The sequence below is a fragment of the Neomonachus schauinslandi genome, chromosome 5, assembly GCF_002201575.2.
Source record: "Neomonachus schauinslandi chromosome 5, ASM220157v2, whole genome shotgun sequence".
In the NCBI taxonomy this organism is placed as follows: domain Eukaryota; kingdom Metazoa; phylum Chordata; class Mammalia; order Carnivora; family Phocidae; genus Neomonachus; species Neomonachus schauinslandi.
The window spans coordinates 123921891-123943787 of NC_058407.1; the positions used below are offsets into that span (position 1 = coordinate 123921891).

The following is a 21897-nucleotide window of genomic DNA, read 5'->3' on the forward strand; positions in this document are numbered from 1 at the left end:
CGAGACCCCTCCAGCCCTCCTGTAGCTCTGACGTCCCCGAGACCTCCCAGGCCTCCTGCTGCCCTGACATCCCCCGGACCGCCCCTCTTCGGGCGTCCAGCGCCCACGAGGTCCTCGAGACCTCTCCGGGCCTCCCGCGGCCCTGATGTCCCCGAGACCCTCCAGGCCTCCTGCTGCCCTGACGTTCCCTGGGACCGCCCGACTCCGAGACTCCAGTGCCCACGACATCTCCGAGATCCCTCTGGGCCTCCAGAGGCCCTGACGTCCCCAGGACCGCCCCCCTCCAGGCTCCCTGCGGCCCGGACGTTCCCGGACCCCGCCGGCCCGCGTCGTCACGACCCTCCGTCCGAGCACAGCAGGCTTTCCGGAGGAGCTGCGGAGGACCAGGCTGGGTCCGCCCGGCCCTTTGCCTCCAAACTTCCCCGCAATAATGCCTTTCCGCACGACATTCCTAGGCCGGCGACAAGCGTGTTCACAATCCCAGAGGAGACCAAAGGACTTAGCCCCGCACCCGGAGAACTGGGGGGCCATCAGCCCGGAGCCCAGATCCCCCAGTCTCTCACCTTATAGACGGCCACACAGGCTGATGTGCAGCCAAGGTGAACTCCGATGGCCGCCATGAGGCGGCAGAGAAGGCAGCAGCAGTAACGAGTGATCCCGCTGTGGCAAGAGCTTCGGGCCTCGGAACAGCCCCATCAGGCACCGCGGAAACTTCACGTTCCCGCCCGCCCACCGGTCCATCCGCCGCGGCCTCCCGCGTCGCCACCAATCAGCGTGAAGGTTTCGCCTTTCCTCTCGGACTGCCGGCGAATAGCTTTAGTGCGTCCTCCCACCCCGCCCTGCCGGCACTGCAGCGCGTGTGCGAGAGTGCGCACGCGCCAGTCGGGGAATGCCTGGAAGGGATTTCTTCGTCCCGCCCCCTTCTAGGTCCTTACCTGAAAGCCAATGGAAACTCATGATTGAATTGCGTCATTTGGCCTAGCAACTCTCGGCAGATTTTTCCCCGACCACTCGCTCGGCTCCTCGGCGTCCTGTAACGGCCCCGGGCGGTAGCACCGTGGCTGGCGGTGGACGCGGGTGGCGAGGCGTTTGGAGCGGCTGGCTCAGCATGTGGTGCACGGGCCCAGCCGCAGTGGTGGTCTTTTTTGCCGGGCTTTGGGTCTCTAACCCGGGGCCGGCGCTGGGCCAGGAGGCCGGGGAACGGCCAGGGGCCGACTGTGAAGGTGAGCGGTGTGAGACCTGCTTGCTTGGCGATGGCACCGCGCTGCCCCGCAGCTGTTGTCGGCTTTGGCTTCCCCCGGCCCTGGCTATAAATAACATTTAACTCAGGAAATGCAGGTCCCCGTCACTGGTTTCCCATCGCCTTCGCCCAAGCCTAGGCAAAAGTTCGATCCCGGCCCAGTGACACCTTGAGGCCGCGTTCTGTTCTTGGGCTATTTGGGATTTGGATTAGATATTGTGTAGACGCAACCAGCTTCAGAAGACCCTGGCGCTGCGTCCATGCTGCTGCCGCTGAGGAGCGAGTCTGGCCCCTCCCTGGCCAGGCGAGGTCTTTCAAATTTAAATTTGTTTGACTCCCAAAAGAAAAATAAAACAAGTTGTCTGTAATTGAGTCGAGGTGGCTTAAACCAGAGAACAAAAGTAACGTTTGTTAGGACTTACCGAGTGAAGTTGATTTATAGAGGAGTATATTAACTCTTTAGGAGGAATACCCAGGGATGATTCCTCTTCTGCTCGCAGAACCTAGGCTAGGCACTGCAATCAGAACACGTGGGACTAGGTTCCGCCAACCCTTCTGCTCTGAGTCCCCATGCCCCTTCCTTGCAAAATATGCGTGATAGTACCTACTTCAGAGGGTTGTTAACAAGATTAGAGAAGATAATTGGCTATGCTAGCCCCTTCCTCCTGGACTGCTGTAACAACCATTTTTCATTGACCAAAATAATTTATATAAAGTGGATCTCCTCCTCACCCTTCTGTAACCTTGGGACTCTATCCCTACTTAACAGGAAACTGTAGATTCACAGTATACATTGAATAACTGGATGAGTGTAGTTTGTATAACAACTTAATGAGGTGTTAGGAATTGGAGTCCAGTTTTCTACCAGCCCTGCGGTAATTAAACTTCTCTCCAGAAATTGAAAATATCTACACGATGTCATTTTTAAATTTTCTATAGATATATTTGTTCAGCTAAGTTATAATTTTGTTTAAAGAATCTTATAACTGCATCCTATGCATTTAAAGCAGAATTTGTGAGACACAAACAATTGATCTGATTACTCATTAGTAATTTAATTTCTGGAGCATTTATCTGAAAACATTTCAGAAAAGCCAGAGCCCCTGGATTAGTTGAATGTAAAGCGTATGCCATCTTTCCTAGATTTATTACAGCATATGGTGATTATTGCGTGTTGGACTAGACCTCATTTTCTACGGTCCTCCCTCCCCTTGGTCACTCTGCTTCCATAACTCTGGTGCCCTGACTGTTTTTTGGACCCGCCAAGGACACTCCTGCACTAGAGCCTTTGCACTTCTTCCCTTTGCCCGGAGAGTCCTACCCCAAGTAGTCCACTTATGGTTTTCTCTCCCTTTCTTAAGGTTGCTGCTCAAATACCACTTTATCCAAGAGGTTTTCCTTGACCACTCCATTTAGAATACTACTACTTACCTTGTCACTCTCTACCCCCATTACCATGTTTCTTTTTCTTCACAGCCACAAGATACTTTTATTTATTCCCTAGCATGTAATCCTTGAGGGTATGGACTTTGTTTTTCAACCACTAGAACACTGTCTGGTACTTACTAATTGCTCGGTGAATGTTAAAAATACAAATGACAGGCTGTTATATTTAATGTTCTGTTCCTATTAATAGCATTAGGAATGAATAGGACGTGGAGCTCTAAAAGACAACATGACTGATCCTCTAGCTGAAAACAACTAAAAACACTGGATAAAATTTAAAAAAATGTAAAAATATTTTTAAAGATTTATTTACTTATTTGAGAGACTTTGTGCGTGTGCATGTGAGGGATGGGGGAGGGGCACAGGGAAAGGGAGACAAGCAAACTCCCTGCTGAGTGAGGAGCCTGCCTCAGGGCTCTATCCTGGGACTCCTGAGATCATGACCTGAGCAGAAATCAAAAGTCATGCTCAACCAATGAGCCCCCCAGGTGCTCCTAAAAATAATTTTAAGAGTAAGTTAGTAAGGTATAACCAGAGGCCAAAAATCAAGGTGAAAGTGGAAACTAAAAGAGGTAAAAGGAATGGGAAGGTGGCTTTTGCCTTGAGGGCATTTGTTACCCGGGCAATCTGCATTTAGGTTTTCCTGGCTTTGGTAGAATAAAGAGAATAAAGACAAAGCCCAGGACCTTCCCAAGTTAGGAGTTTAATATAAGGTCTTCCTCCAATTAATCTGAAATCCCAAAGAGCTAGACCTCCATTATAAAAGATGACCTGGAAATAACCACAACACTACCCCCATCCTTAGAGACTAAAAGCAATTGTGGTACTTGAACTTTGTACCAAAAGGGAAAACAAAAATGTCTCCAGATAACTCCTAATCACAAGATAGCCCACTTACGCATTGAGGCCCAAATGCACACAACCTGGATGGTCCAAAACATCTCAAACTGAAATTTTAGTTTAATGGGGTTTTAGACATCAGCAAATATTGATCTTACCTGTAGGAATCCACCTTTAGCCCAGCCTGCAAATAATTCTCATAAAGTCTAAGAAATAAAGCTTACATTCAGAAAAGTCTTGCACCCATGAGGAAGAAGGGCACCATGAGTGACAGCAAGTTTCGACTAGTGGCAGAAACTAGTGGAAAGGCTTCAGGTACTGGAATTATCAGGCACAGGGTAGAAAATACATTTATTTTGTTTTAAGAAATAAAGGAAGGGATTGAAAATATAAATAAAGGGCAAAGACTCTTAAAAATGTCCAACCATATTTGGAAAAGGACCAGATTAAATGGCTACAAATAGAAATTAATGGGATTAATAGAAGATTAGATACAGCTGATAAAATAATTAATAACTAAGAAGATCGAAGAAATTGTCAAGAATGAATCACTAGAGAGAAAGAAGAAGAAACAAAGAGAAAATCTTAAACATAGCCAGAGAAAAAAATACTGATGGACTTCAAATTAGACTGTCAGATGATTCAACAGTGAAAGGCCCAAAGTCACACAGTTAGTAATCAATAAAGCCAGGATTTGGACCCAGAGAGTCTGCCTTCAGAGCCCAAGCACTGAATAACTAACTATACCGCTTCTGAGTATACTGCTGGGAACTAAATTATTTAAGGAAATATTAAAAATAAAATCGGAACAATGAAGTAGTACACAAATTATTCAAGAAGTTCTGGCTATTTCTAAACTCTTAACTCCTTATAACATATGAATATTCTTTTTTTTTTTTATAGAGGGATGCTTGCAATTTTTTTTTTAAAGATTTTATTTATTTATTTGAGACAGAGAGAATGAGAGAGAGAGAGCACATGAGAGGGGGGAGGGTCAGAGGGAGAAGTAGGCTCCCCGCCGAGCAGGTGATGCGGGACTCGATCGCGATGCGGGACTCGATCGCGATGCGGGACTCGATCGCGATGCGGGACTCGATCGCGATGCGGGACTCGATCGCGATGCGGGACTCGATCCCGGGACTCCAGGATCATGACCTGAGCCGAAGGCAGTCACTTAACCAACTGAGCCACCCAGGCGCCCCAACATATGAATATTCTTAGGTAGCAATTCTCCCCTAGTCCTGGTATCACCCAGATTAATCTGGTGTCTTTTTAAATTTTTCCTCCAAAATCAAGTAGATAATGTGGGACTGACTTCAGTTTTAGAAGGTGTGGATGGAACTGTTGAAAATAATGTTTCTAGCCCACTGCCAGTTTAATTATTCCACCAACCTGATTTTGAGCATTTATCATTATCTTTTTGAAAAGCTTGTAGCTCTTTTCCTGCAGGTGGCATTATTATATTTTCCAAATACTGTTTTCCCCTTTTGGGCTCTGGCTAATAATTGCTTAATTGATATGTGATTTCACCTTAAAATTTTAAATTCAATTTCACTAACATTACCAAATATTTTATTGAGCATATGGGGGATTTCTGTGACAGTCAAAGATATTGTGGTGAGTTTTTAACATCAATTAGCAACTACTTCAAACATACAGGAAAATTTTTATATGACCTATACCTAGCATCTAGATTCATTGTCAATATTTTGCTACATTTGCTACCATTCTGTCTTTAAAAAATAAAATAACACACTTGTAGCCACTGTTTTCTCTCCCTTTCCAGGAGAAATGTCTGTTCTAAAGTTAATGTGTGCTTCTTTTCCATTTTTAAAGAACTCTTACTATAAATGTGTGTATCCACAAATAATCTATGTAATTTTTTTGATCTTAGTTGTATATAATTGTACATTGTACATATTCATTTGCAACCTTTTTCATTCAACATTATATTGGGGCATTTTATACGTTGATAACTACAGACATAGTTCATTCTTTTTAACTTGCCTCTAGAATTCCACTTTCTGAGTGAAATACAGTGTATGTAACTATTCTCTCTTGGAGGTTCGGTTAGGTTCTTCCCACTTTTACATAACTTTAAACAATGGTCCTCTGAATATTCTTATACATGTCTCCTAGAGCACATTGGTGATGATTTCTCTAGGTCATAGAGCAAGAATTTCTGGGTGATAGATTATATGCACTTTCAACTTAACTTTTCCCTATTGGACTGCAATTTTCTTACAGATATGCAGAATCTCTTTTCTTCAGCCAAAAAATACATTTCACACCCAATCTAGGTACTTTGTTGAGGACAGAGCGATGTGGCTTAAGTGGGAGAGGTGACAGACCCTGAGGTGTGAGAGGCAGTGGAAAGTCAGGTCAGCCGGGACTGTGGGACAATCTAGAGACTGGATTAGACTCTGAGTGATATGGAAAACCACAGGAGGGTGTTGAGCTATGAAGTAGCATAATCTTTCATTTTTAAAGACTCTGGTCAGAATGTTGGGAACTTAGTGGGTCAGATTACAGCAATCCTCTGGCCAAGAAATCCTAATGCTGCAGGAGAAAATATGAAAACATCATAAAGGATCCAAGAGCTGACAAGATAGAAAGATTTACTAGGGCAAAATTGAAGGGGAAGAAGCAGTCCTGAATGGTAAACTGAGTTTACACTCATTCTGCCCAGATGACAGTGGCCAGTCAAAGGTGATCTTTGGTGTGAGGGAGATGGAAGGCAAAGCCTAAGACTTGTTTTAGGTAAGGAATCTACTAAGACACTCTTCGCTGTTAATCTGGGATTCCCAAAGTGTTTCTCCCTCTGTGTAAGGTTGAACGAGCAATAAAGCTAACCCATCCCTACCCACAGAGGTCTCTAAGGAAAATTTCCTTGACACTGAGCAGAATTGAAGAAAGAATAAACACATTTCTGAGAGATTATAACCACAAGATATCCTCACTTGGATTTGCAGCTAAATTTCACATAAGGGGTCCAAGAAAATATCAAGCTGTCAATTTAGTTTAAAGTAGTCCCTGGCTAGTAGCTCCTAAGCCTGATAAATACAGACACAAATCCTTTATGGAAATAAGACATCATAATTCTATGCCTCAAATAATCTCCACAAATACATTTCAAGTGACTGTAAGTATCATGCAGGACAAAACAAGGAAGTAGACAAAAAAACAAATAATCAGGTCACAAGGGGAGGCGAAGGACCCTGTCTTTCACAACAAACCTTTTATGACTCACTGACTTTAAACTAGGTGTGGGAGGAGTGAGGGAGAGGAAGAGAGGAGAGACTTGGAAACCACAGCACAAAAATTCTTTGTTTTTCTTAAAGAGGAAGGGGCAAATGTGGTGGTATTGGGCGGTGGTGAGGCGGGGAATGTGGTGTTGAGAGATCTTTCTGTTGCTTCCAAGATATGAGAAGTAACACATCATGTTGCAGGCTAATGGGGAACCAGACAGGAGGGAGAGCGCAGAGGTGCAGGAGGAGGGAGTTGATAGGATCTCTATAGCGGGTGGAGGGGTTGTCAAAGTTCGTTCATAGAATTAAGGCAGAATATGCAGGTACAGGTGTGGTTGATGTGACAGCAGAAGCAGGAGAGACTTCTCTCCTGTTGCGTTTTGTTCCTCAGAAAAATAGGATGCAGGATCATGAGGTGGGAGTGAGGATGGGGTGGAGGTGCCAGACAAGCTTTGAAGAGAGAGCAGCTTTGCAATTGTCATTTGGGGAGTTGGATACAGTGTGGGTATGGCCAAGGGAGTAGGGTTGTTGAACAGCCCTGATGGCTTACTGGAAATTAGTGTCATGAATTTAAAGTGAGGCCAGTGAGCACCACTGTGTTATTTCCTCCAGTTATGTTCAGTGAGTGTAGGTACAAACTGGGTGGAGAGTTGGTTTTAACTAGGGCTTAGGGTTTTTCCAGGTGCATACAATGAGGGAGGGAGATGCAAGAGAATTGAATTTATGTGCAAAGAAGTGACTATACTGTAGAACATGGAATCTAAACTGAGTAAGGAAGCGTGGTGAAAAAGGTGGGAAAATCAATGGATTGTATGACCTGGTGGGGTCGGAGATCTTGGGCGTTGGGTGTTAGAGGACATGAGCTGGAGAGATAGGAGGTGATGGTCAGACAATGGGATGTTTCAACTAAAATTATAGAGAGATTATAGTCATTGGTAATGACTGGACCCAAGGGTATGACCATAGCAATTTTTCATGTATTCTAGATATTAATCTTTAGTCAGTTATGTAAGTTTTAAATATCTACCTCCAGTCTGTGACTTGTCTTATCTTTTGTTTATGATTTCTTTGGCATTACAAAAGTGTTTAATTTTGCTGTAATCCAATGTATGATCTGTGTTTTGGTAACTTCTTTAAGAAATATTTCTTCTTGAGGTGCCTGGGTGGCTCAGTCGTTAAGCGTCTGCCTTCGGCTCAGGTCATGATCCCAGGGTCCTGGGATCGAGCCCTGCATAGGGCTCCGCATCGGGCTCCCTGCTCAGCGGGGAGCTTGCTTCTCCCTCTCCCACTCCCCCTGCTTATGTTCTCTCTTGCACTGTGTCTCTCTGTCAAATAAATAAAATCTTAAAAAAAAAAAAAGAAATATTTCTTCTCTATCCTGATGTCATGAAGATGCTTTCCTGGGTTTTCTTCTAAAAGTTTTGTAGTGCTGCTCTTCCCATATAAATCTTTATTCACCTGGGATTTATGTTTGCATGTAGTTTTAGATAGAGATCTAAGTTTATCTTTTTCACTGGTGAGTTGTCTTAGTACCATTTATTGACTAGTATATTTTTATCCTCCATTGATTTTTAGCATCACTTCCATCCTTTACCAACCTTCTCTAGATTTGTGCATTTGTTTCTAGACTCTATTTGTGCATTTGTTTCTAGACTAGGTCTCCTGGTCTATTTCTGTGCCATTCCCACAGTGTTTTCAATGCTGTAGCTCTAGAACTAAATCTTGATAGATGATAACGTCTACTCCTCAAACTCCTTTTTTTTAAAAAAATATTTTATTTATTCATTTTGAGAGAGAGAGAGACAGAGAGAGCACAAGCAGAGGGAGAGGTAGAGGGAGAGGGAGAAGCAGGCTCCTCGCTGAGCGGGAAGCCCGATGTGCGGCTCAATCCCAGGACCGGAAGATCATGACCTGAGCTGAAGGCAGATGCTTAACCATCTGAGCCACCCAGGCGCCCCTCTTTTTTTTTTTATTAAAGATTTTATTTATTTATTTGACAGAGAGAGACACAGCGAGAGAGGGAACACAAGCAGGGGGAGTGGGAGAGGGAGGAGCAGGCTCCCCGCTGAGCAGAGAGCCCGATGCGGGGCTCCATTCCAGGACCCTGGGATCATGACCTGAGCCGAAGGCAGATGCTTAACGACTGAGCCACCCAGGCGCCCCCGCCCCTCTTTTTTTTCTTCTTCTTCAAACGTTTCTTGACTTTCATTTGCTCTTGTTTCTTCGTATGTATTTTTGGACCAGGTTGTAAAATCTATAAAAGTCCTATCGGGATTTTGATTGGAACAACATTATTTCTTTGAGAGAGTGAGCACAAGCCAAGGGGAGAGGCAGGAGGAGAAGCAGACTCCTTGCTGAGCAGGGAGCCTAGGATCATGACCTGGGATCATGACCTGGGATCATGGCGGAGCTTAGCCGGAGCTTAGCCGAGTGAGCCACCCAAGTGCCCCTGGAATAACATTAAATGTATAGATTTACTTCAAAATAATTATAATCCATAATATTGACTCTTCCCATCCATGAACATGGTTTATTTTTCCATTTCTGAGGTCTACTTTGAGATCTTTTGATCAAGTTTTATAATTTTTTCTTTCAAAGTCTTGATATATTTCATTAAATTTATTCCTAGTTACACTGGAATTTTTGTCACGATTGTAAATGATTTCTTATTTTAAATTTGCAGGTTCCTCATTGTTTCTTTGTATTAATCTGATATTCAGCAATTTTGCATAATGCTGTCCTTATTAAGAATGTTTTTCTACCTAGGCAATCATATAGTCTGCAAATGATAAAAATTTTGCTTTTTCCTTCCTTCTTTTCTTTTCTTTTTTTCCTTTTTTTTTTTTTTTTTGAGAGATTGTGTCCTGGGTGGGGAGGGTCAGAGGGAGAGAGAGAGAATTTTAACCAGACTCCATGCTGAGCATGGAGCCTGATGTGGGGCTCGATCTCATGACTCTGAGATCATGACCTGAGCCTGAAATCAAGAGTTAGATGCTTAACCAATGGAGCCACCTAGGCACCCCACTTTTTCCTTTCTAACAAACATCTCTTCCACTAGCTAACACATCTGGTTCTGTATTGAATACAAGTGGTGACAAAGGATCATTTTATTGTTAATGTAGGACATTTGCTGTAGAGCTTTCGTAGATATCCTCTATCAAGTCAATGCAGTTCTTTTCTATCCGAGTTTGCTAAGTGTCTTTATATGGATGCTTGCTTTAATCATGAACAGAAATTCGATTTTATTAAACACATATACATCTATTGAGATGATCCTATAATTGAATTATTAGCTTTTCTAATTTTAAAACATCTTGGTCACTGACGTGATTCTTCCTTGATTATGATTTTTTTAACGTGCGTTTTATTTTCAAAACGTGAAATTGGCCAGTCATTTTTGTCTCATATTGTCCTTGCCTGGTTTTGATGTCAAGGTTTGGCCAATCTCATTAAAATTTGGGAGGTTTTCTTTCCTTTCTTTTCCTTTGCTATTCTTGTCTCTGTGATAGTTTATATAAAATAGTTCTGATAGCTGGGTTCTTTTTTTCCCTGGTAGATTTTTAATTACTGCCTCAATTTTTTAAAATGGCTTTTAGGTCGGTTCAGGTTCTTATTTCTACGTAAGTTTATTTTTGTTATACTTTTCTAGGATGTTGTCTATGCTGTTTCCGAATTTATTGAAATAAAGCTTTTCTTATGGTGTTTTCTTATGATTTTAAAGTCTCTATTCTCTCTCTAGGTATGTCTCCTTTTTTATTATCAAATAGTTATGTATATGCAGAAGTTTAAAATGTAAATTTTTTTTTCCTGGGTCTATATTGAAAAATGTTAAGCACCTATCCATTCTTCTCTAGATAGTGCTTTCCTCTGCAGCTACTTCCAAGTAGTTTAGCTGCTTCATCTGAAACATATCTTTATTAATCTAAATAAACTGCTTAAAATGTTCTTTTTCAGTTTGGCACTTTTATTATCTTTTAAAAATGAAGTTTTAGATCTATTACACCCACCCACATTTGTCTCTTGCACACCCATTCCCCCATTTTACATACATTTATATCACCACTTGGGGTAAAAATAAATCTCAGGGTTTATATTGTTGTGTCATGTAAATTTTATTCAAAAGTTAGTTATCTAGTGCACCAGAATTTCATCTTTCATGTATATCTTTCTCCCCTTGAATTAAAACTTGCCTCAATTTTCTTTGGTTAATTTTTGTTCCAATCTAATAAATTTGTTCCAAATTTATTAAATAATAATTACATATGATTAATACATTTATTAAATAATAATTATTAAATGATAAATAAAATTAAATAAATAATTTTAATAAATTTAAAAAATATCTATATATATCCTCCCCCCCCCCCAACAGAACTGAAAATCATCTTTGAACAAGTTAACCACATCAGGTAGTCTATTAGTTTGATCTTCTGCTTGGTGGCATCATTCCTGGGACTCTCTGTGTCCTGCTTTAACCTGGACAGGCATCTCTCCAGCCAGCTACACCACTGTTGTCCTAAGACTCCCTCCCCTCCTGGGAATTTCCTTGGTCTCTTTGTTGTGTTTGACCTTTGTTTCCTGGAACCCAAGGCATTCCTTTGATTGGTTCACTCTTATGTTTTGGTGAAGCCTACTGTCCTTAAAAACAGCACATGATAATATAATTTTGAGATCTTGAGTGTTGAAAATGACTTTATTTACTTTGACATTTTAATGAATAGCTTGACTGTTTATAGAATTCTAGGTCAAAAACATATTTTCTGTAGAATTTTAATGACATTAAGCTATTTTCTTATAGTTTCCAGGGTTAAGAAATCTAATGACACTCTATTTCATAATTGTTATTAGAGCTATTTTAGATTTCAGCAGAATTATAGAATCTTTTCTTTTTTACCAGTGTTCTAAAGTTTCTTGATTTTTATGTGTTGGTATAGATCTTTTTCAATTTTGTGGGTCTGTCAATCCAGATATTTGTGTCTTCCACTAATGAGAATATTCCCTATGTTGGTTCTTTGACTATTCCCTCTTCTATCTTTTTGAAGGTCATATTATTTAGGTATTTGTCTTCCTGAATTTCTTAAATTTCATTAATCATTTTCCACCTCTTTGTCTTTTGGTCTACTTCCTGGTGATTTTTCCCCCCAACTTGATCCCCTAAATAAATCTGGTCAACTTTTTTCTTTAATTTAGCAATCATATTTTAATTACCAAGAGTTCTTACTTGTTATTTGGTTGTCTGAATATTATTTGATTTACCACTTAAAAAAATTCTTTATCACTTTTTTCCTTGCTAAGAACTTATCTATCTTTACTGACCATTAGTTTCATTTATTTTTATTTTTTTCTGCTTAATTTATGTGGTTTTATTATCAGTAGTTTCTATATTCTTTTGGTTTATATAGTTATACTTTTAAAAACCTTAAGTTGAATGCTTACTCTTTTTCATTTTTTTCTTTTGAAAGATAATAATGTTATGAATTTCTTTGTAAGTACTGCTTAACTGTAATCCTTAAGTTTTATATATAGTATTTTTCCTGGAATTAAGTACTGAAAATTGTACATTTCTGTTACTTCCTACTTTTTCTTTGACCCATGGATTAGTTAGAAGTATGTGTTTTAAAAATTTCTAGGCATAAGGAGGGCAGACACTCAGTTGGATCATATTTTTGTTACTGATTTCTAATTATATTCGGGGAATGTGGCCTGCTTAGTATGGGTTTTTTGGTGCTTGTTGAGAACTGCTTTTTGGCCTACTACCTGGCAAATTAATGTAAATATTACAAATTTTCTTGAAAAGAATGTGGGTTCTCTAATTTGGGGGAGAAGGGTTCCATATGGTAGAAGGTCAAACTTGTGAATAGTGCTCAAATATTTAATGTCCTTATTAACTTTTGGTCAATTTGATCAAATGATTGCTGTGAGGATGTTCAACCATCTACTGTTATTGTGAATTTGTCAATTTCTTCTTATGATTCTATCAGGATTTTCTGTATTATTAAGCTATGTTAATGGCTGTACATTAGTTTAGAACATTTATTTTGGTATTTCTGGTAAATGGTTCATTTTATGGTTAGTAGTGACTGTTGTTATTCTCAAAAATGCTTTATAGGACTAAAGCAGATTTTGGTTAGCATTTTCTAGGCATATCTTATTATTTTTAAAATCTCCTCAATTTTGTTGTTGTTTTTTGTTTTTTCAACCTTTTTTGTAGTCTCATACTTTTTATGTGACTCTTATAAACAGCAGATAATTGAATTTTTGATAGTTCTGCTCTGAAAAATCCTGTTCTATAACTGCAAGTTTAATATTCATGCTTATTGTAATTAATGATATATTTGGGTTTATTTTTCCCACTTAATTTCATGTTTTTTTTAAAAAAAATGTATTGTGCTTTCTTTCTTTTTCTTTTTTTTTTTTTAAACTTTTCTGCCTTCCAGTGGACTGATAATGTTTGAACAATCCCTTCCCATACCCTGCACCAATATGGATCTGAAAGCAATCTGTTTATATTTTTTAGTTACTACCCTTACGTTGTTAACATGAGTAATTGGCTAAAAATTATTATGACTTAACAGTAATGTTTCTCCACCCTCTTCTGGATGATAAAGGATCTTAGGAAGTTTCAAGTGAATTTTCTTGTATTTCTCATCTTATGTGTTAGGATTGTCCTGTTTTGGGGTTTTACCTTATGCTTATTCCCCTACATGTTTATTATTATTGTTACACAGTTAATCTTGATTTAGATTTCTCTCCCACTTGCCATTTTTTCTTCTCATATTACTTCTTGCAACCTGATTCTCCTTTCTGGATCTTGCCTCCTTCCTGAAGTTCATCTGTTAGTAGGGCTTCCTAAGGTGTTTTATACATAGGAAGTAGTCAATAAATGTTTATTAAATAAAGTAATTTAATCAGATGAACATAGTTTAAACTACAGTAGGTGTCTAGTTTGTGTATTAGGGTGATCGGTGGATCTTGCCTCATTTACCAGACAGATAGATAAGACACTTGAATATTGGGGATGGCAGCACATTACCTGGTTTTAGTTAATACCATGAATCAAGAGTAGGGATAGAACCAAGGGCTGGAGCACTCTCCACTCTTCCTTAGTATGTTTCTCTAGAATTCTGTCTCTAATACTAGGGCCACTGTTTTCCAGCATAAGCTTCTGGCCTCCATTTCCCTCTCTGCTTGCTAGGGCCAGACACTTGCCCCATCTGGAAAAGCAACATGGGAAAAGCAGTATCCTCCTACTGCAGAGGTACCTAATGGATAAGTGTGTAGGGCCAGTGTCCAATGGCCTGGGATCTAATTCCCTCTCTAGCACTTATTAGGCAAGTTAACTGGCCTCTCTTTGACTCAGTTACCTCACCTGTAAAATAAGGATAGTAGCATAGCTTTGTTCTGAGACTTGAATGAGTTAATAACATACATTAGAACGGCGCCAGCACCTTTAAGCACCCAACAAATGTTAACTATGGTTATTGCCTGTGCCACTTCTTAGCTCCTCTGCTTCTTCGCTGGCTTTGGATGCTGGGATTGAATATGATTGTTCAAATTGGAGTTTCACTTAGGTTCATGATGATAGAACTTACAGACCTAGGCAGACTACCAAGGGGTTTCATTTAAGATATGTATTCAGGTTTTTCTCTGTGCTTTAAACAAAGCTGTCCCAAGAATCGTATCCTATATAAAGCTGTATTCTCTTTTAGGGTTAACTTTTGTGGGAAAAGTCTCATTTTAGGTTCAAGTTGGTTCCAAAGATTGATTACTTCGATAAGTTCATATTATTCAAGGCCCAATTTTAAGCAAATAGCTATAGACCCCAAACAATTCTTACTTATAATTTGAATCCATTGTCACAATGTGTTGAATCATATTTAACTTTTTTATTTGGTGAGCGGGGCATACACATAGGTGTGGTCATGGTTATTTTGTACATAACTACATAATTTCTTTGATCCTTCTAGTATGTAAAGAATTCTTGAACCGATTCTATAACTCCTTGATAGCCAGAGAAGTCAACTTTTCCCTGGACACCATAGAAAAGGAATTGGTCAGCTTTTGCTTGGATGTCAAAGGAAAAGAAAACCGCCTGGTATAGTAAATTTTCCCTGTTCATTTTCCCTTATGCTTGAAGAAACTGTTAATAGTTTCATTTCTCATCTTAGTCTTAATGTTCTCCTGCTTAAATGCTTGCCTCAAGCATGTTCATTGTAGACAGCAGGCAGAAATTGATCATCCAGTGAAATGTAGTCCTATGTATTTTCATTTAGAATGTATCTGGTTTCATTTTGCTTTCTGAATAGACAAGCAATTCCATGTTTTAAGTAAAGTTACACAGATTCCTCATGAGAATTTTCTGTCCTGGGTTAACAGTGGGTAGACTCTTTATTTGTTACCAAGACTATTAGTTAAACCTGTCCAAACATTTTTATCACATCATTTATACATAACTAATGAAGTATTTATATTTTCTTATAATGGTGTTTCCTGGGTTTACACAGATGACTTTTCATTAAAGTGTTTTATTTCAATACAGATCATTGCAGGCCAATTCATTTTGCCTAAAATTTTCATGTTCAATTTGTCAGTTAAATCTGCATTGTTGACTGTTCAACACTGACACATTGTAAAACTCTCAACATTTATTTGTGCCATTAAGTTTCATATTTTTAAATGTAAATTGTCTCAGTTAGGCAGCTGGAAAGGCAGCATAGCATGATGGAGAAGGACATGGACTCTAGAGCCAAAATGCTAGATGTTTAAATTCCGTCTCTTCTGCTTACCAGCTGGTGACCTTCAGGTGACTTGGGTGTAAAAAGGGGATAATTATAGTACTTACTTCACAGGATTGTTGTGAGAATTCAATAAGTTAAGACCTTTAAAGCCCCGAGAGCAGTGCCTGGCACAGAGAAAACACTTAGCAAACGTTGGCTCTTATTAGTCTTTGAGCATCGTGTGAATTGTAGGGCACTTCTAATTAACATGATCACGGGGATGGAATCATTTGTTTTCTGGTGCCTTAGTCAGCAGGGGTTAAAATTTAATAGCTGGGCCATGAAAACTAGGTTAACCTCTTTCTCACTTCTCCAAACTATATTAACTACTTTTTTTCATCACCCAGGACACTAAATTCTCTTTGTACTCCTTCAGTGCTATTATCTAGGTGCAACGAAGGATGCAGCCACAAAGATCCTCAATGAAGTCGCTCGCCCAATGAGTGTGCATATGCCTGCACCAAAGATTTGCGAGAAGCTCAAGAAGATGGACAACCAGATCTGTGAACTGAAATATGGTATAATGGAGACAAATGTATTTTTCCAATATGTCCAGAGCATTGCACATTCTCCAAACCAAGGTCCCTGTTTCTAAAAAGTCAGTGGGAGAAGGGAAGGCAATCTCCACTCGCCAGTAGGTTGCTGGGCTGCTGAATGGTGCCTAGCACCATCTGAGCTCCTTTGGGGAAGAGAAACGAAGACTGGCACAATCAGCATTCAGCAAAACTGCCAACCCGGATAGCCAGGTTTAAACTCTTAAATCACCAAGGCAATGTCAACTATGTGTGTCAAGGAAAAATTCCAAATGTAAAGGGAGCAGCTATTCATGGTGATTTAGCTCTTGGTAACCTATTAAGACAAAAGTTTCATCTATTCAAAGGCCATGTCGGGACTTTGAAGTTTTAAACATGGACTGTATCTTTTCCCCCTAGATTTGTCTACCATCTTGCCGGTTTTAAATTTTAGGAAATAGGTTATTCACATCAAGTCGGGTTGTGTTTTATGAAGTAAGCTTATCGAGGGTGCCTAAAGTAAACAGTGAAGAAAGGGAGGAGATGTCCTATTTAAAACATTATCCTTGGCCTTATGAATTTCACAGATATAGATCTATTCTTATACAGTACTGAGGATTTGTATCTGGGTCAGCCTTTTGGGTACACTGAATAGGTGTGTTGAAAGCCTGGGGCATCCCTCCCTTAGCCTGTCCTTAATACCTGAGATTTTACCAGGAAAGACTCACTTCTTTTGCTTAAGTCATTGTTTTATGTTACAGACCCACTGTAGTATTATAAACTACCTAAGTAATTAGCACCCAACTCTGAATTATTTTAGTCTTATTTTCCAACATAGCTGTGTAATATGCCTATGCACCATAGCGACAAAGCTGGCTTTAAATAGGTTTAAGGTCAGAAGATACCAAAGACAACCTACTTCTTAATTTGCCAAGGGCAAGCCCTAATCTCCAAGGTGGTGATTATGGGGAAGGCATCTGTTTTTATTGGCTTCCAAGTAATGAAGTAGAGGCAGGAATCATTGAGTTCATATAAACAATATTCACAAAAGGGACAAACCTGTCTTGATTCTTTCATTTGACAAATGTACTTGGAATAACATCTGCTTTATACAAGGATCTTACTTGGCTCCTTGAATAATAGAAAAATTATTCAGATATTATTGAAAAGAAATGCATTGTTACTAATCTTTTGGCAATGCTGGCCACTAGAGGCCCTTGGGGAGCCATGAACTAGTTTTAATTTTGGGATCAACGTTTTCCTTATAGTTTTAGGGTTACAGAGTTTTTCCTCTTTTAAAATGAATGTCAGATGCCAAGTTCTCTAGAAAAACTCAAAGACACTACTGACACTCGGAAGAAAATGTTTTCTTTTTCCTTCAATAATTTATCTTGAATAGACCAGCAGTTCTAAATTCTCCTTCCCAGCTTATGGTTGGCAGGAAAGTTGAGATTGAACAGGGCTTCAAATGGTGGGATATTAATAATTTGCGCTGTAAAAGCGTCTATGTTTAAAGGTCTTTTATTAAGTCAGCCATGAAATGAACAAACAAGATAAGTGTAGAGTGGGATTATGTTTTCAATTAGGAGGGTGTCATTTGGCTTTTGACCTAAAAGTATGTTTTTGCTAGATCTATTTTTTTTTAAAGGATGGGGATCACTATAAAAATTGAAGGGTCCCTGAGCACAGGGTATAGCTGACCATCCAAATAAAAAAAGGCTTTAAAATTTAACTTTTATTTATTTTTTCCAGATTTATTAAGATATAATTGACATAAAACATTGTGCACGTTTAAGGTGTACAACATGTTGACTTGATACACTTATATATTGCAATATTATCACCATCGTGTTGGCTAACACCTCCATCATGTCTTATAATTACCATATCTTTTCTGTGATGAGAACATTTAAGATCTACCCTCTTAGCAACATTCAAGTATATAATATAGTATTAACCATAACTACCAGGGTGTACATTAGATTCCCAGAACTCGTAACTGGAAGTTCATACCCTTTTGCCAGCATCTTAATTTCTCCACCCACCCGACCCTGGTAAACACCATCCTACGCTCTGTTTCTATTAGTTTGGCTTTTTTAGATTCCATGTATAAGTGACATCATACAGTATTTATCTTTCTCTGACTTATTTCACTTAGTCCATTCTTGTCGCAAGTGGCAAGGTTTCCTTTCTCATGGCTGAATAACATTCCGTTGTATGTGTATACATGTGCATCACACACACACACACACACACATACATCACATCTTCTTTATTCATTCATCTGTTGATAGATACTTAGGTTGTTTTCATATCTTGCCTATTGAGAATAATGCTGCAATGAACATGGAAGTGCAGACATCTCTTTGATATCCTATTTTCATTTCCTTTTGATATATACCCAGAAGTGGGATTGCTAGATCATTTGGTAGTTCTACTTTTAATTTTTAAAGGAACTTCCATACTCTTTTCCATAGTGGCTGTACTAACTTATACTGCCAGCAAGAGTGATTTTTTTTCTGAATTGTTTCCAACACTTGCTATCTCTTAGGTTTTTGATGACAGCCATTCTAACAAATGTGAGGTGATACCTCATTGTAGTGCTGTTTTGCATTTCCCTATGGTCAGTGATGCTGAGTACCTTATCAGGGACCTGTTGGCCATTTGTATGTCCTCTTTGGAAGAATATCTATTCAGTTCCTCTGCCTATTTTTTTAGTCAGATTGTTTGGGATTTTTTTGCTATTGGGTTGTGTGAGTTTTTAAATATATTTTGGATATTAACTCCTTATTAGATATGTAATTTTCAAATATTTTCTCACATCCCATAACTTGCCATTTATTTTGTTGATGGCTTCTTTGCTGTGCAGAAACTTTTTAGTTTGATGTAGTCCCACTTACTGATTTTTGTTTTTGTTTGCTCTGGTGTCATATCCAAAAAATCGTTGCCAGAACCAATGTCAAGGAGACTTTCCCTATGTTTTTTTCTTGGATTTTTATGGTTTCGGGCTTTATGTTTAACTTTTTAATCCATTTCAAGTTAATTTTCCTAAGTGATATAAGACAGGGGTCCAGTTTCATTTTTTCCACATGTGGTTATCCAGTTTTGCAAACACCAGTTATTGAAGAGACTGTTCTTTCCCCATTGAATATTCTTGGTTCCTCTGTCAAATATTAGTTGACCTTATAGGCAAGGGTTAATTTCTGGGCTTTTGATTCTACTCCATTAGTATCTGTGTCTGTTTTTATGCCAGTACCACACTGTTTTATTATAGTTTTATAGTATAGTTTGAAATCAGGGAGTGCAATGCTTCCAGCTTAGTTCTTTCTGAGGATTGCTTTGGTTATTCAGGGTCTTTAGTGGTTCCATACAAATTGGGGTTATTTTTTCTGTTTTTTGTGAAAAATGCCATTGGAATTTCGATGGGGATTGCATTGAAGCTGTAGATGGCTTTGGGTAGGATGGCATTTTAGCAATATTAATCTTCCAGTCCATGAACACAGGATGTTTTTCCATTTGTGTTCTCTTCAGTTTATTCCGGTAGTTTTCAGTGTATAGATCTTTCACCTCTTTGGTTAAATTTATTCCTAAGTATAAAATCCAACTTTTAGATTTGAGCACACTAACTGGAAATTTTTGATAACTCACCTGACCACTATGTTAGGTTGATAACAGGCTTTCAAATGCTGTGTTTTATTATGCAAGGGAAAAAAGGAAAGGGTTCCTCAAGAGAAGTCAAGCTGCAAAAGTCCTGGGCTGCCACTAATAAGCAAACTTCAATGTTGTATCCATGTTCAAGGACACACCTGGTCATGGGGGAGGGGGAAAGAAAAGAATTTCCCCATTCTGACAGGGAAATTATAATCATGAGTATGTTATAGATGAGCTTTGTTTGTTTGTTTTTCCTATTTTGGGGTCTGACAATAGAGAAGTAGCTGAGTTCTTCACATTGTCTGCAGGTAGTAAATGGAAACAGTAGTCTTTCTAGAGGAGTTGGATGTTAATGACAAGTGTTCCTGCCGGTTACTGGCAAGAAGGCTAGGAGCCAGATCGGTTGGCACCAAAGCGCCAACATTAGAGAAGTGGGTATATCCCAAAAGACTGTCAATGAATGCTGTGATGATTTTGTAATCCCAGTAGGGACAGAGGATCAGGTGAGTTCAAGCAGAGATCCCAAACAATTAAGGACCAGTGAGAATGCTCTTAATTTTATTCATGTGTTTTGGTGTCTTAAATTTGTATTTAAAAACTCGATAATGCTTTGTAATAGGTATGTCCATCTGTTTTAATGCAGACATGTCTTCGTATAGAAAGCGAACCATCACTTTCTAGTTAATTACAATCTAAGACTTTCATCTGGCCACACTCAAGACCATCCCAAGGCACTGCCATTTATCAATTCTCTTCTTTGTATCTTAGGAGCAGCAATTAGGATGCAATGTAGTCATTTTAGTAATTATGGTCTTGAGAAGCCGTGGAGTGGTCACAAAATTCTTCAAAGCTACCCAGGCCCCTGTTTTGAAGCAAGTATAATTCCATGGAAAGCAAGTTGAATAGAACACTAATGATCCCAATAGCTTTGTACATAACACATTTTCCTTAGGTATGTCTTGGTTTCCATAGAAATTGGAACTGTTCCCCCACTTTGGAACACAGGGTAGTCGGCACCAAGATAGGAAACACCACTGGCCTTTCTAAGTGTTTCATGGTTGTTTTGGTTTTTTTAAAAACCGTGCTTTTCCTTTTTGTTGTTTAGAAAAGAAATTGGACCTGGCATCAGTGGACCTGTCAAAGATGAGGGTAGCAGAGCTGAAACAGATACTGCACAGCTGGGGAGAGGGGTGCAGAGCCTGTGCAGAAAAAACTGACTATGTGAATCTCATCACTGAACTGGCACCCAAGTATGCAGCAGCCCGTCCCAAAACAGAGCTGTGACCCTCCGATGCCGATGTGCCATCAAGGAGAGACACAGTGACTCTCCAGGATATGGACTTGTTGGTTAAGAGTAACTGGGAGTTGCGCTGTATGTGGTCTCATACTTTTTGCTTTGGTAACACAACCAACCAAGAATTGGTTACTTGGATTTACGATGAAAACTGCTAATATTAGTGGTCTCTTCCATTTGCAGGGTACCCAAACCTAACAGTGCTTTTCTTATCATTTTTGTAAGGATTATATATATTGTCTTTGCCCATTTCCTTAAAAGTGGGAAATGTGAACTACTGAAAAATTGATGGAGTAGTCGATTCAAAGAAGGAAGACAGTGCTCAGAGGCTGCTCTCTGTGTATTAAGTTTTAGTTAAATATATTGGTTTAGGATAAAAGAAAGTTTGGCCTACCTAACTCCCACCTTCAATCCAAAACAATAACATGGCATAATCAAAGGTTTTAAAAAGTAAACTTTGTACATTCAACTGCAAATCACTCTACGTTCTGGCTCTTTTTGGTATCCGATATGGGAGGGCAGGAGGCAGTATTTGAAATTAGGATTTCCCCAAAGAAGGAATACCTGTTTAAAACCTATTTATACCTACTTACAGAAAACAGATCAAGACTCCACTTAAATAGAGTCAGTGTTTTAGCAAATTGTATCAACACTCACACTGTTGACTGAACTAAGCTCAAGGTGTTCTGTATTCCTTGCTACCACACATTAGACGAGCTTTTGATAGAGGATTAAAGCATGGTAAAAGCACCTGCAGGCAACATAGAGCTCTATGGTTCTTAATACTATTTTATCAGCTTTAAATTGTAAAATCATTCTTGGCTCCATTTTCTGGCCATATCAGAGTAAGAACCCCCCCTGGGCAAGTGACTGCCTCTGGGGGGAAGGC

General features: G+C 39.4%; 2 protein-coding genes across 2 annotated transcripts in view; one reads left to right on the forward strand and one right to left on the reverse strand.

Annotated features, from left to right (window-relative positions):
* HSPA14 (heat shock protein family A (Hsp70) member 14) overlaps positions 1-720 on the reverse strand; it is a 37700-nt gene extending 36980 nt beyond the window's left edge. Inside the window, exon 1 of the mRNA XM_021696692.1 lies at positions 564-720. Coding sequence (XP_021552367.1) covers positions 564-620 — 57 coding nt within the window. The 5' untranslated portion in view covers positions 621-720. The remainder of the gene's footprint in view (positions 1-563) is intronic.
* A 373-nt stretch (positions 721-1093) lies between these two features.
* CDNF (cerebral dopamine neurotrophic factor) lies at positions 1094-21491 on the forward strand. Its single transcript, XM_021696764.2, has 4 exons — positions 1094-1223; positions 14742-14869; positions 15928-16069; positions 20820-21491. The coding sequence occupies exons 1-4, from the start codon at positions 1109-1111 to the stop codon at positions 20996-20998; spliced, it is 564 nt and encodes a 187-aa protein (XP_021552439.1). The 5' UTR covers positions 1094-1108; the 3' UTR covers positions 20999-21491.
* The last annotated feature ends 406 nt before the right edge of the window (positions 21492-21897 follow it).

Coding starts and splice junctions, on each gene's coding strand:
- CDNF (XM_021696764.2), top strand. CDS start 1,109: ATGTGGTGCACGGGCCCAGCCGCAGTGGTGGTCTTTTTTGCCGGGCTT. Junction 14,870..15,927: donor AAGGAAAAGAAAACCGCCTG/GTATAGTAAATT, acceptor GTACTCCTTCAG/TGCTATTATCTAGGTGCAAC. Junction 16,070..20,819: donor GATCTGTGAACTGAAATATG/GTATAATGGAGA, acceptor TTTGTTGTTTAG/AAAAGAAATTGGACCTGGCA.